Source organism: Pelophylax lessonae, assembly GCF_965119305.1.
Source record: "Pelophylax lessonae genome assembly, chromosome: 5".
NCBI classification, from domain to species: domain Eukaryota; kingdom Metazoa; phylum Chordata; class Amphibia; order Anura; family Ranidae; genus Pelophylax; species Pelophylax lessonae.
The window spans coordinates 275,590,902-275,605,288 of record NC_138772.1 but is presented as its reverse complement, the minus strand read 5'-3'; the positions used below and the strand labels follow the sequence as shown (position 1 = coordinate 275,605,288).

General features: G+C 41.8%; 1 protein-coding gene across 1 annotated transcript in view; it reads left to right on the top strand.

Annotated features, from left to right (window-relative positions):
* Nucleotides 1–257: 257 nt before the first annotated feature.
* Nucleotides 258–14,387, top strand: part of CHMP5 (charged multivesicular body protein 5) — a 58,150-nt gene continuing 44,020 nt past the window's right edge. The window contains exon 1 of the mRNA XM_082259501.1: nt 258–445. Within this exon, the coding sequence (XP_082115627.1) occupies nt 377–445 (69 nt within the window). The 5' untranslated portion in view covers nt 258–376. The remainder of the gene's footprint in view (nt 446–14,387) is intronic.

Sequence of the window (14,387 nt, the reverse complement as noted above, 5' to 3'; positions counted from 1 at the left end):
AATTACTGATGCTGGAGAGTCACCGGAAGAAATGTGGTTGGAGATTTCGACGAGTTGACTATTTTGACAGAACAGGTGACAGATCAAGGGGTTTCCTAATCTGACAGAACACGGGTATGTAGGTTTATTTCATTTGGCTCCGATAAGATGGCGCCTGTACTGCAGTCAGGTATACAATAAACGCATTCCCCTAGTGTTTTTCACATCGGTCGGCTGGAACACCGCCGAATGTTTGTATTGGAAGCCTCCTTGGTAGGAGTCTGCTGACGTCAGGGGGCGGGCACTAGTGGCTGAGTTTCGGTGCTGCTTCCGTGCTCGGTGATATTGGCTGCAGTGAAGAAGACTCTGTAGTACTCGCTTGTGTTCTCCGGATACCATGAATAGAATCTTCGGGAAGTCAAAGCCAAAAGGCCCCCCGCCCAACCTGACGGACTGCATTGGAAATGTGAGTGAGTAGCCGTGCAGACACAATGGGGAGCTTCCACCTCAGACACAATGGTTTTCAGCTGACACTAGGGGGGCACGGGCTCTCAGCTGACACGGGGGGGGGTCCTCTTATCAGAGACCTCCCATGTATACAGCTCATCTACTTCATAGCCCCCCTCCCCTATCACTAGTGGGGTCTGTGTGTACACTTCCTGGCCGGTGATGCTGTTATAGTGACAGGCCTATAAGGGCTCATTACTGCTTCCGGCTGGTCTTGTGACCATGACTGCTACTCTCAGGTGACACATTAGTCACCTACTCCACCTCCATGGCCTCTGCTACACTCACACCAACTCTGCTCACAGAAAGACACCCATTAAAGTACATCTAAAGACTCTTTTTAGGTTTGCATGGAGTAGGAAGGGATTAGAACCCCTGTCAGGTTTTATTGCTGTCTGTGCCCCCATTAGGGGGAATCACCCTCTCTATTTATCCTGTTTACTGTTATCACCGCGTGAGAAAATGACACATTTTGGGTTGTCACCCGAACAGGAATAGAAGGGAAATTTTCCAATGGGAACACTAGTTCTGGTGATCAGGGATGAGTTCCTAGTAGAGCTGCACGATTCTGGATAAAATGAGAATCACAATTTTTTTGCTTAGAATAAAGATAACAATTCTCGGCGTAACTTTTTTACATTATATAAGAAAAAAAAATTGGGCTAACTTTACTGTTTATTTTTTTTAAGATTATTAAAGTGTATTTCCCCCCCACCCCACCCCCAAAAAAAAAAACTGTATTTGAAACACTTCTGCTCAAATACAGTGTGACATAAAAGATTGCAACGGTCACCATTTTATTCTCTAGGGTCTCCACTTAAAAAAAAAAAAAAATATATATATATATATATATATATATATATATATATATATATATATATATATATATATATAAAGTTTGGGAGTTCTAAGTAATTTTCTGGCAAAAAATACTGATTTTTAGTTGTAAAGTGTCAGAAAAAAGTATTAACCTTTAACCACTTTACCACCGGAGGATTTTGCTGTCTTACGTCCAGGCCACTTTTTGCGATTCAGCACTGTGCGACTTTAACTGACAATTGCGCGGTCATGCGACACTGTACCCAAACGAAACGTACGTCCTTTTTTTTCCACAAACAGAGCTTTCTTTTGGTGGTATTTGATCACCTGTGCGATTTTTACTTTTTGCGCTATAAACAAAAAAAGAGCAACAATTTTGAAAAAAATAACAATATTTTTCACATTTTTTTTATATGAAATCCCCCCCCCCCAAAAAAATGTAAAAATCTAAATTTTTTTATCATTTTAGGCCAATTTGTTTTCTGCTACATATTTTTGGTAAAAAAAAATCGCAATAAGCGTATTTTGACTGGTTTGCGCAAAAGTTATTGCGTTTACTAACTAAGGGAAAGATTTTTGTCGTTTTTTTTTTAACGAGTAATGGCGGCGATCTGCGTTTTTTTGCCGGACTGCGACATTGCGGTGGACAGATCGGATCCTTGACTGACATTTTTGACACTTTTGGGGTTACCAGTGACATTTCTACAGTAATCAGTGCTATAAATATGCACTGTTACTGTAAAATGACACTGGCAGGGAAGGGGTTAATTTTATTGGAGAGGGAGGGGTTAATGTATGCCTGGTGCTTACTAACGTGTGTGGGGGGAGGTGACTGAGTGACACAGGGACAGATCGGATGTTCAGCTATGCTGAACCCTGCAATCTGACCCTGCCTGTCACTTCATAGATCCGCCCGCTTTGTTTACACAAGCGGGGGGATCTCCAGACTCGATTCCTCCCCTGGCCCGACTCCCGCTGTGACTGAAAACAGCAGGAGCGAGCCTCCGGCGGCGCGCGCGTGACGCCAAGAAGTTGGGAGTGTCTGCCGACGTAGGTCTACGTCGTCAGACCTACAAGAGCCACTTTGCCACAGTAGAGCTCTAGTGAGCAGCGGCAAAGTGGTTAAGCGGTTAAACTGCCCTCCTTTAGGGTCCTTTCACATGGGCTTTCCGCCCAGTAGGCTCCGTTTTGCTCAGTGGGGATCGATCCGCCGATCCCCACTGAGCAGGCGGAAGACAGGTCAGGTGTGCAGAGACAGACCAGTCAGATCCCCGCTCTCCTATGTGGGAAATTGGATGAAAACGGACTGCCTGTCCATTTCCATCCGATACGATCCTCCAGACGCATAAATAAAAGGGTTTCCATCCGTCTGGATATCCCGGACAGTATCGGATCGGATAGTAACGGGTGTCAGAGGACATGTTACTGACATCCGCTGCCCCATAGGGGTGCATGGAGCATCCGATCAGGTCTGCCTGAAAAACTGAAAGGTGGACCTGATCAGAAAGGCTTGTGTGAAAGGACCCTTAGGGCTCTTTCACACGGGCGCTCTGTATGTCCGCAAATCATCCTATTTTTTTGCGGATGATTTACGGACATAATGTAAGTGAATGGGATTGCGGATGTCAGCGGAATACCATCCGCTGACATCCCATTTTCTTCCTTTCAGTTCTGTTCCGTTTTTTGGAACGGAACAGAACCCTACTTTTCCTCCATCCAAAAAACGGAAAGGAAGCAAAATCGGATGTCATCCGCTGACATCCGCAATGCCCATAGACTTACATTATGTCCGTATATCATCCGCAAACGGATGGCATGATATGCCGACATACGGAGCGGATGACACCAGTGTCATCCGCTCCGTGAAAAAAAATAAAAAAAAAAGCACCGGAGCGGAGAATAAAAACTGAACGGCCGTGTGAAAGAGGCCTTAAGCTGGATACACACTATGCAACTTTTGTGGTTAGATTTCCTTCAGATTTACCTTTTCTATGTAGTGCAAGGGCCGGCCAGATTGCATACAAATTGAAAGTGTTTAGGTTTGACCTCATATTCATATTATATGGTTTTGCTAAATCTAAAGGAAAAAGTCTTCAGAAAATTGTATAGTGTGTATGGCCCATTACAGATAGAAGTTCATTCCCTTTCAAACTAAATGATACATTGTATTCTAGTTATCTAGCAGCTTTAACAATTTTGATGAACATTTGCCAGAGGCCTTTTTTTTTTTTTTTTTTGGACAGCTGTGAGTGAGCAGAGAACAGTTTTGTAAGAATCGAGGACATGCAGTTTTAAGATCGTGAGGGTGGGGGGGGGGGGGGGGGGGTGAATCGAGGTCGCAATTTTTTAACAATTATTCATGCAGCTCTAGTTCCTAGCCTGTTCTAAACCTAGTCTCAATCTGCCCGGACTATCCCAACCAGGAAGCTGTCACTGTGTCCCTCCAATCATAAGCCGTTGAGGGGATACGTGCAACTGCAGGGAATACCTCGTGCACTTCTGATTGGTGGGATGCAGTGACAGCCTCCTGGTGGGATAGCTCAGGCAAATTCACTTTAAGATCGGTGTAATGTCATTATTCCCATCGCATACTTTTCTGGATAGGCCCCTTTACACTTCTCCTGTGACTTGGGACTGAAAAGTCGCATGACAAGTTATACCCCATGATTTCCAATGAGTACCGTTCATATCTGTGCGACTCCAAAGTAGTCCATAGACCTCAAGATTACACAGGCATTGCTTCAAGTCACGTGACTTTCAGGTTGCACAAGTGTGAAAGAGGGCTAATGCTTAGGAGTAACGGGTGCTGAAGCAACAACCAGCTGGAACTGGAGACATCATCTATCAAATGCACATATTCGCCAACACACCACAAATCGCATGACTAATGAAGGGTTCGAAACTTTGTATTATATTCTGTGATATAAACGTTCTTCAAGTGATACTAAAGTCTTGCGTGTTTTTTTTTTTGTTTTTTTTTTTTTTGTTAAAAATAACAAACATATTATACTTACCTGCTCTGTGTAATGGTTTTGCACAGAGCAGCCCCATTTCTCTTCTTCTCAGGTCCCTCTTCGGTACTCCTGGTCCCTCCCTCCTGTTGAGTGCCCCCACCGCAAGCAGCTTGCTATGGGGGCACCCAAGCCGAGCCGCAGCTCCCTGTGTCCATTTAGACACTGAGCCGTGGCCTGGCCCCACCCTCTTTCTCTCCTTTATTGGCTGACTTTGGTTGACAGTAGCGCGAGACAATGGCACCGCGCTTCTGTCTCCGCCAATAAGGATGGGTAGTCCCGGGCAGCCGAGACTTTCCTGCAACATTGCTGGATCTAGATGGACCTCGGGTAAGAGGGGTGCTGACAGGGGCTGCTGCACACAGAAGGCATTTTTATCTTATTGCAAAGAAAGCACTAAGATAAAAAAACTTTCTGCCTTTACAACTCCTTTAAGCCCTTGTTTACATTGGAGCGACTTGTCATGCGATTTGACACGCAGCTTTGAAATTGTGCGATTTAAGATGGCCACACAATTTTTAAAGCCGTATTCAAGGTGAACGGGGGCTAAATAAAAATTTCTGGAGTAAGAACGTTTCTAGAGCTTTTATTGTAGCTGGAATGTGGCAGATTTTCTTGTTTTATGCCCATAGAAATAAATGGAAACTTGCAATTTGTGCGTTTTTTTTTTTTTTTTTTTTTGCTCAAATGTAAAAAAAAAATAAAAAAAATTAGTAATATATGAATAAATGTAAAATAAGCCTTAAAAATTACATTTTTATTAATAATATTCATAAGAAATAAACACCCCAACAAAAAAAAAAAAATAACAATTTGTTATTTTATGTTAGGTTTGGAGTGTTTATTAATAATAATACAAATATTATTATTAATAATAATAATATTTTTTTAAAGGGTTAAGTTTAGGGATACATTATTATTATTATTATTTATTATTATTATTATTTTCATTTTATTATATGTATTATTTGTGTGTGTGTGTATTTCATAATTTTTGATTTATTAGTAATATTAGTAATTTATTAGTAGTAGTAATTTATTAGTAGTAGTAACCACCTAAGTAAATAAATAATAAGACAATAAATAAAATATTAACCCCTAAACCTAACCTTAATTCTAACCCCTTACTCCAACAAAAAATGAATATTAAAATAAAATAAAAGCTGATGGAACAGCTAAAAAAGCTGAAAACCTAGCAACAGATGAGTTTTTCTTTATCGGCTAATAAAATAATGCTAAGGGTCCTTTCACACGAGCACTCCGATCAGATCCGCCTGTCAGTTTTTTAGGCGGATCTGATTGGATGCTCCATGCATCCCTGTGGGGCAGCGGTGACATGTCCGCTGCCATCCGCATCCGATCCTGTCCGTGAAATCCGGACAGATGGAAACCCTATTTTCCATCCGTCCAGGGGATCGGATCGGATGAGAATGGACAGGCGATTCCCCCATAGAGATGCATGGGGCTCTGACACCTCCCTCTCCGCACACAGAGCGGAGAGGGAGCTGTCACCTTCCTGTTCAATGGGGATCTGTGTTTACCATCCCCCCGCTGAGTAGCACGGATCCGCTTATGGAAGCGGACCATGTGAAAGAAGCCTAAAGCTCAAAAATGCTGTATAAAAATGCGCCTGAATAAATAGGAATTAACCCCTAAGCTTAAAGTAAAATACATTTGTTATTTAATAATAAATAACCAGAACAAAAAATGTAATTATTAATTTGTTGTTTTATTTATTGTATGTTAGGCTCCATTCACACCTGGGCGTTTTTGTTTCAGGCGTTTTTATGGGCGTTTTTGTTTCAGGCGTTTTACAGGCGTTTTTTGTGCAGGCGTTTTTTGTGCAGGCGTTTTTTGTGCAGGCGTTTTTAGATTGACTAGAGACAAATGGAAAACGCCTGTAATCTGCCCAAAAAGAAGCTCATGTACTTTTTTGAGCGTTGGGCGTTTTGCTTCAGGCGTTTAAACTCTCAGATGTGAACAGGGGCCATTTAAATTAATGGAGTTTTACTTGTTGGGCGTTTTGGAAACGTTTCTTTTTAGCGTTTTTGGAGCTGAAAACGCCCAGGTGTGAATGGAGCCTTAGGCTCCTTTCAGACGACCGCTCCGCTGCTTAAGTCCGCTGCGGGACTTTTTTTTTTTTTTTCACGGAGCGGATGACATTTCTGTCATCCGCTCCGTATGCCCGCATACCATCCCATCCGTTTGCGGATGATATGCGGACATAATGTAAGTATATGGCATTGCGGATGTCAGCGGATGACACCGCTGACATCCGATTTTCCTTCCTTTCCGTTTTTTACACGGAAGAAAAAATGGGGTTCTGTTCCATTCGTAAAAACGGAACAGAACTGAAAGGAGGAAAATCGAATGTCAGCGGATGGTATTCCGCTGACATCCGCAGTGCCATTCACTTACATTATGTCCGCAAATCATCCGCAAAAAAATAGGATGATTTGCGGACACACGGAGCGGCCGTGTGAAAGGACCCTTAGGCTTAGAGTGTTTATTATTATTATTATTATTATTATTATTATTATTTTTTTTTTTTTTAAGGGTTAGGGTTCAAGGTTAGGGTAATTATTTATTTATTTATTTATTTATTTATTTATTATATGGTATTCATTTATGGTATGTAATATTTATTTATTTTTATTTATTGTAGTAGTAGTACCACAATAAATAATGAGACCATAAATAAAATATTAACCCCTAACCTTACCTTAACTCTACCCCCTTACCCTAACAAAAAAAATTGTAGTAAAAAAAACTGATGGAAAACCAAAAAAAAAAAAGCTGAAAACCTAGCAACAGATGGTAGTTTCCTCTATTGGCTAATAAAAAAAAAATGGCAAAGCTCAAAACTGCTGTATAAAAAGCACCAACATTACACAAAAAATCGCTCAGACACTACCTTCAGGTGTGAATGCAGCTGTAGGCTCTGTCACATCTTTTCATGTATAATGGAGCGCATGCGTATTTTAGGCATTTCTGTGCCGCTCATTGATTTTAGTGGACTGCCCTACACACAGAAAACGCACTAAAGAAATGCATGGACCTTTTCAAAAATTGCTCTGCAGATCTAGAGTGTGCCATCACGGCTCAGATCCATCCTCCTGTGTTGTACACAAGGTGTTCTTTGTAATAATCTTTGTTTGCATATGCCTGACAACTATATCTTTTGCTATTTTTGTTCTTGTTCTGACATGTATATCTTATGTAAAACTTTTTCTCTAAATAACAAATAAAAAAAAAAAAAAAAAAAAAAAAAAGGTGCTGCACCAAAGCGCATGGTACTTTTGTTACCTTATGTTTTGTTGTGCATGAATGCACATGCATTGCTAGAATCTCTATTGTACAAATAACAGAACACTTTTGAGTGTAGTCTGTTATTTGTACAATAGAGATTTTCCCTACTTTTTGTCTCCCAAAGACACAACCAAGGAAAAAGGAATTTCATCCTAACAAGCACATAGACGACAGTAAAAGTCTGCCAGGAGATCTGCTGATTTCTCATGCTATCTGAAAGCAAAAGTCTTTCTTAAAACAGAGATTTTTGTATTGGTTGAACGTTTTTTGTTTTTTTTTTACCAGACTAACTATGGGCCCATAACAACTTGATGGAAAAAATAATGTTCTTTAACATACATTCCACATTAATAATTCTGCTACCAAAATTAGTTTGTACTGTAAATTGTCTCCAGCATTGCTCCTGTTTCTTCTTGCTGGAGGCTGCCATTTTGCTGAAGCTCAGAGCTACAAAAATCATGCTCAGATCCATACATCATTTCACCCACTTTAGTGTGCATAACGTGATTTCTGATTGTCAATAAACTATGTGCTCAAGATAATGCAAGCTTCGTAGGCTAACCTGAATGATGCTCACCCAACTGAGTGTTTGGGTGTGTTTTGAGGACTGCTACATCCGGTTAGGAATTTACCACTAGCAAATATTAAAGTATCTGTAAACCCTTAGGGTTCATTCACATCATACGTACATGAAAACTGTGCAGATTTCACTTTCACAGACATGAGTTTACATCAGTTTTCATGCATGTTTCAGTGAGTTTTGTTGTATGTTGACTTTAGTTTTTTTATGTGTCAGTTTTGTGCCCGGTTCACACCACAGTGTTGTCGCGTCAGTTTTTTTTTTTTTTTTGTTTTCATGCAGAAAACTGCATACGCGGTGCAGATTCCTGCGCAGAAAAAATCCACCCGTTATACCAGTGTTGTGGGGTAAACAATGCACATAAAGAACAATTGTTTGTTTGTTTTTCCCTTGCAGAACGCATGCAGAAAAACTGACGTCTCTGCACCATGGTGTGAACGAGGCCTTGCATATACCAAGTGAAGTGACTGGCCTCAAGTGATACAGAGATGAAATCCTACTACATGCACCTTTTCTATCTGTAACCATCTTTCCCATACATGCATTCAGTGTGCAGAATTTACACAGGATCTCTCAGCTCTGAAAAGCAGGTGTGGAGAGTGAGGAGAGCGGATTGGAAGGAAGGGTCACACCCCACTGCACAAGTATAGAGCTTAGGCTGTCAAATCTGCTGGAGATCCCTTCCCCTGTCACCTTTTTTTTTTTTTTTTTTCTCTTGGTGTCTGGAAACTTGTCTGGAAACTCATCAAAAGTGACACTTAGGCTCCATTTACACCTGGGTGTTTTTGAGTGTTTTTCAGCTCCAAAAACGCTAAAAAAAAATGTTCCAAAACGCCCAACAAGTAAAACCCCATTCATTTAAATGGCCCCTGTTCACATCTGAGCGTTTCTCAAAATGCCTGTAGCTGAAAAAAGTACATGAGCTTCTTTTTGGGCTGATTACCAGCGTTTTTGATAAATGTCAATGCCTGCCTCCAAAAAAGCCTGAAAATCGCCGTAAAACGCTACGCTCAAATGTGAATGCAGCCTTAGTGCTCTTAACTGAGACACATACACACTATAGAGGGCTTCTGTTCATATTTCATGTCTGAGGTTTACAGCCACTTTAAAGTAGAACTTTATCCCCCAAACAGAAAAATGCATGGCACATGTGGCGCTGCATGCCCATCCAAAAAACATTTTATTTTTGGATGTCTTGGTTTCCCTGAGCACTGGTGACAAAGCCCCAGCCTCGAAGGTGCACCATGGGAAAATCTTGTATGCAGTGTTTACATACCCTGGCAGAATTTATGATTTCTTTGCCATTTTTCAGAGAATATGAATGAGAACACAAAAACTTTTCTTTTACTCAGAGTCCATTCACACTGCCGCGACTTGTGTGCCCTCAAGTCGCCCCAAGTCGCTTGACATAACAAAAGCAATGTTAATCAATGAGTGCCGTCTTAATTGGCACTATTAATGTCGCTCCGACTTCTGAAAAGGGTCCTGTACTACTTTGAGGTGACTTGTATCCGACTTGTCCCATAGACTTCAATGGGAGTCGCCTCCTTATCTTATTTGAAGTGACTTGTGATCCGACTTTCCATTTAAAATGGTCCTGAACAAGAAAAAAAGATAATTTTTCTTATTTTTAGTAGCACAGGCATATGGCTTCTCTCCACCTGGGTGTTTTTCTTGCAGGCATTTATTGGGCATTTTTGGAGGCAGGCATGACTTTTTTGGGGGGGATTTAGTGTCTAGGGGGTCTAAAAAGTGTACCTGTGAAGTTTCATCTCTGTAGCATGTCCAGAACCAGAAAAAAAAGATAATTTTTCTTATAATTATTAATAGAGCAGGGTAGTGGCTCCTCTCCACCTGGGCGTTTTTTTTTTTTTTTTTGCTGGCATTTTTTGGGCGTCTTTGCATGCCTGCCTCCAAAGATGCCTAAAAAATGCCCGATAAATGCCAGCAAAAAAAAAAACGCCCAGGTGGAGAGGAGCCACTACCCTGCTCTATTAATAATTATAAGAAAAATTATCTTTTTTTTCTGGTTCTGGACATGCTACAGAGATGAAACTTCACAGGTACACTTTTTAGACCCCCCAGACACTAAAGCCCCGTACACACGTACCGATTGTCGGCCGTAAATATTCGGCCGATTGTAGACTTGTTAGTATGATGCTTCCGACAGCGTATTTTCGGCCGAACAGAATCTGTCGTGCAGGCATTTAAAATTTTTGTTGGCCAACACCAGAACGGCCGATTGTTCGCCAGTCAGTACAGATTTCGGCCGACAGACAGCCGATTAGCAAGACTGGGCATGCTCAGAAAAAAAAAAAGACAAGGAAAGTTAACCATCACATGACATCACTTCTGCAGTCGGCTGTTGTTGGCCGACAAAATTCGTGTGCAGTCTTTTGCAGTTTTCAACAGACACGACAGCCCTGGACAAAAGACGGCCGATCGTTCGGCCAACGATCGGTACGTGTGTACGGGGTTTTAATCCAAAAAATGTCATGCCTGCCTCCAAAAATGCCCGATAAATGCCTGCAAGAAAAACGCCCAGGTGGAGAGAAGCCATATGCCTGTGCTACTAAAAATTATAAGAAAAATTATCTTTTTTTTCTGGTTCTGGACATGCTACAGAGATGAAACTTCACAGGTACACCTTTTAGACCCCACAGACACAAAATCAAAAAAAAGTCATGCCTGCCTCCAAAAATGCCCGATAAATGCCTGCAAATAAAAGCCCAGCTCTATTAATAATTATAAGAAAAATTATCTTTTTTTTTTTTTTTCTAGTTCTGGACATGCTACAGAGCTGAAACTTCACAGGTACACTTTTTAGACCCCCCCCCCCCCCCCCAGACACTAAATCCAAAGAAATCTTTTTTTTTTTTTTCAATAATTTTTTCAATAATTGGCTCTCTATCAAAAAACAACAATTTTTGTGTGATTGAGCATGACCCAGAACCATCATATTCTGATTGGCCAAATACAAAGTCGTACAAAGTCGTCTATTATACAAGTTGCGCTGAATACGCGCAAAGTCACGCTGAAGTTGCGCTAAAAGTCGCGCTAACAAGTCGCCCCTTATGAGGTGACTTAGAGGTCGCGGCAGTGTGAACCGGCTCTCATGGTTAGTGTTTGACTGAAGCCATTTATTATCAATCAGCTGTGTTTATTTTTTAAATCATAATGACAACCGAAACTACCCAAATGACCCTGATCAAAAGTTTACATATCCTAGTGATTTTGGCCTGATAACATGCACACAAGTTGACACAAAAGGGTTTGAATGCCTTTTTAAAGGTAACCATCCTCACCTGTGATCTGTTTGCTTGTAATTGTGTGTGTATAAGGCCCCTTTCACACGTATGGTCTGATCAGATCCGCCTGTCAGTTTTTTTAGGCGGACCTGATCGGATGCCCCATACATCCCTATGGGGCAGCAGATGTCAGCGGAGTCTCCGCTGACATCCGATCCTGTCCGTCAAACTCGGATGGATGGAAACCCTATTTTCCATCCGTCTGGCAGATCGGATGAGAACGGACAGGCGGTCCGTTCTCATCCGATTCTCCCATAGAGGAAAGCGGGGATCTGACAGCTCTATTTCCACACACAGAGCGGAGATGGAGCTGTCTTCCACTTTCTCAGCGGGGATTGGCAGATCGATCCCCCGCTAATAAGAATGGAGTCTGTTGGCGGAACGGACAGGTGTGAAAGGACCCTAAAAGGTCAATGAGTTTCTGGACTCCTGACAGACCCTTGCATCTTTCATCCAGTGCTGCACTGATGCTTCTGGATTCTGAGTCATGGGGAAAGCAAAAGAATTGTCAAAGGACCTGTGGGAAAAGGTAGTTGAACTGTATAAAACAGAAAAGGGATATAAAAAGATGTCCAAGGAATTGAAAATGCCACTCAGCGTTGTTTAAACTCTAATCAAGAGTGACCAAACCACGGTCAGGTAGACCAACTAAAATTTCAGCCACAACTGCCAGGAAAATAGTTTGGGATGCAAAGAAAAACCCACAAATAACTTCAGGTGAAATACAGGACTCTCTGAAAACATGTGGCGTGGCTGTTTCAAGATGCACAATAAGGAGGCACTTGAAGAAAGATGGGCTGCATGGTCGAGTTGCCGGAAGAAAGCCTTTACTACACAAATGCCACAAAGTATCCCGCTTACAATACGCCAAACAGCACAAAGTCCTTTGGAGTGATGAGACCAAAACTGAGCTTTTTGGCCACAACCATAAACAATACATTTGGAGAGGAGTCAACAAGGCCTATGATCAAAGGTACACCATTCCTACTGTGAAACATAGAGGTGGCTCGCTGATGTTTTGGGAATGTGTGAGCTACAAAGGCACAGGAAATTTGGTCAGAATTGATGGAAAGATGAAAGCAGTATGTTATCAAAAAATACTGGAGGAAAATTTGCATTCATCAGCCCGAAACCTGTGCATGGGACGTACTTGGACATTCCAACATGACAATGATCCTAAACACAAGGCCAAGTCAACCTGTCATTGGCTACAGCAAAATAAAGTGAAGGTTCTGGAGTGGCCATCTCAGTTTACTGACCTCAATATCATTGAACCACTCTGGAAAGATCTCAAACTTGCAGTTCATGCAAGACCGCCCAAGAATTTACAGGAACTGGAGGCTTTTTCCCAGGAAGAATGGGCAGCTTTACCATCTGAGAAGATATAAAGAGCCTCATCCACAAATACCACAAAAGTCTTCAAGCTATCATTGATGTTAAAGGGGACAATACACGGCATTAGGAACTGGGTTATGTAAACTTTTGATCAGGGTCATTTGGGTAGTTTCTGTTGTTGTCATTCTGATTTAAAAAGAATAAACAAAGTTGATTGCTAATAAATGGCTTCAGCAAAACACTAACCATGAGTAAGCCCCGGTTCACACTTATGCGATGCGGGAAGGCTGCGAATTCGCAGCCTGTTCCCGCATCGCAAACGCACCCCCGGCAGTTCACACTGCCATATGCGATACGCTGGGGGTGTCAATGTAATCTTAACGACACCCCCAGTTTGATCGCATATCGCAGTGCGATCGTGCAGTTCGCACAGGATCGGATCGCACAAGTGTGAACCGATGTGCGATCCGATCCTGATGCGGCTGCAAAAAAGGGTCCTGTGCGTGTTTGCTGCGGGTGCGGTGCGAATTTAGCCATACAAAGTGTATGGCTAAACTCGCACCGCACAGCAGATCGCATGTAATGAAGGAGCAGTGCGCTCCGACATTACATGCGAACGCCGCAGCCGCATTAATGTGAACCGGCTCTGAATGTTATCATTCATATTCTCGGAAAAATGGCCAAGAAATCATAAATTCTGCCAGGGTATGTAAACTTATAAGCACAACTGTATGTGCTGTACACGATCTTGTTTAATAATGCACCACCCCAGATCCCCTATGGTGCACTTATGAGATCGGGTGCGACTTAATTCATGGGTCGGCACACAAGAAGGATGGTGGTGGAGAATATTTGGGGGGGGGGGGGGGGGTGTGGTGCATAAATCACGTTCTTGGTATCACATTGGCTTCACAACAGCAGTATGTATTACATTTGCATCAAACCTTCATGAACTGTGCTGTCCTCATTCAATATAGATTGCAAGCATGTTGTGCCCAATAAAATTAATTATATTCAATAATGGAAAAGCAAAAGAATTGTCAATTTTAACATCTAAAGCCTAGCACAGTGTCTCTCAACCTTTTTTCAGTCAAAGGACCCTTTAAAATTCTGCACGATCTTGAGGCACCCCCATTTTAAAATGTAAAAAAAACTAAACGATTAGTTTTACATAATGCAGCAACATCCACATGCGTAGGAGACCCAACATTAGAGGTGATTTAATCTTGAAAAGCAAACACCCTTTTCTATGCTGGTACTAACAAGTATGCCAGTGTTTCTCTTTCCTCCTCCGTTTCTCTCCCTCACTCAGCTAATGTAACCTCGGTGATGAGGAAGAGGAGCAAACAAGGATAGCCTGCAGACACCCAACATCTTCCTTATCAACTGATGGTGTCATTGGTTGTTAGGATGCTGGTAACTAGAAGTTTGTAATGGTGCACAACTAAAACCCTGTGGCTTTCTGTAACTAAAAGGCAGGCTTCATCCACACGGTGGCTTCTGTACAATTTTTGGGCAATTTCTAGGCATTTTGCCAAG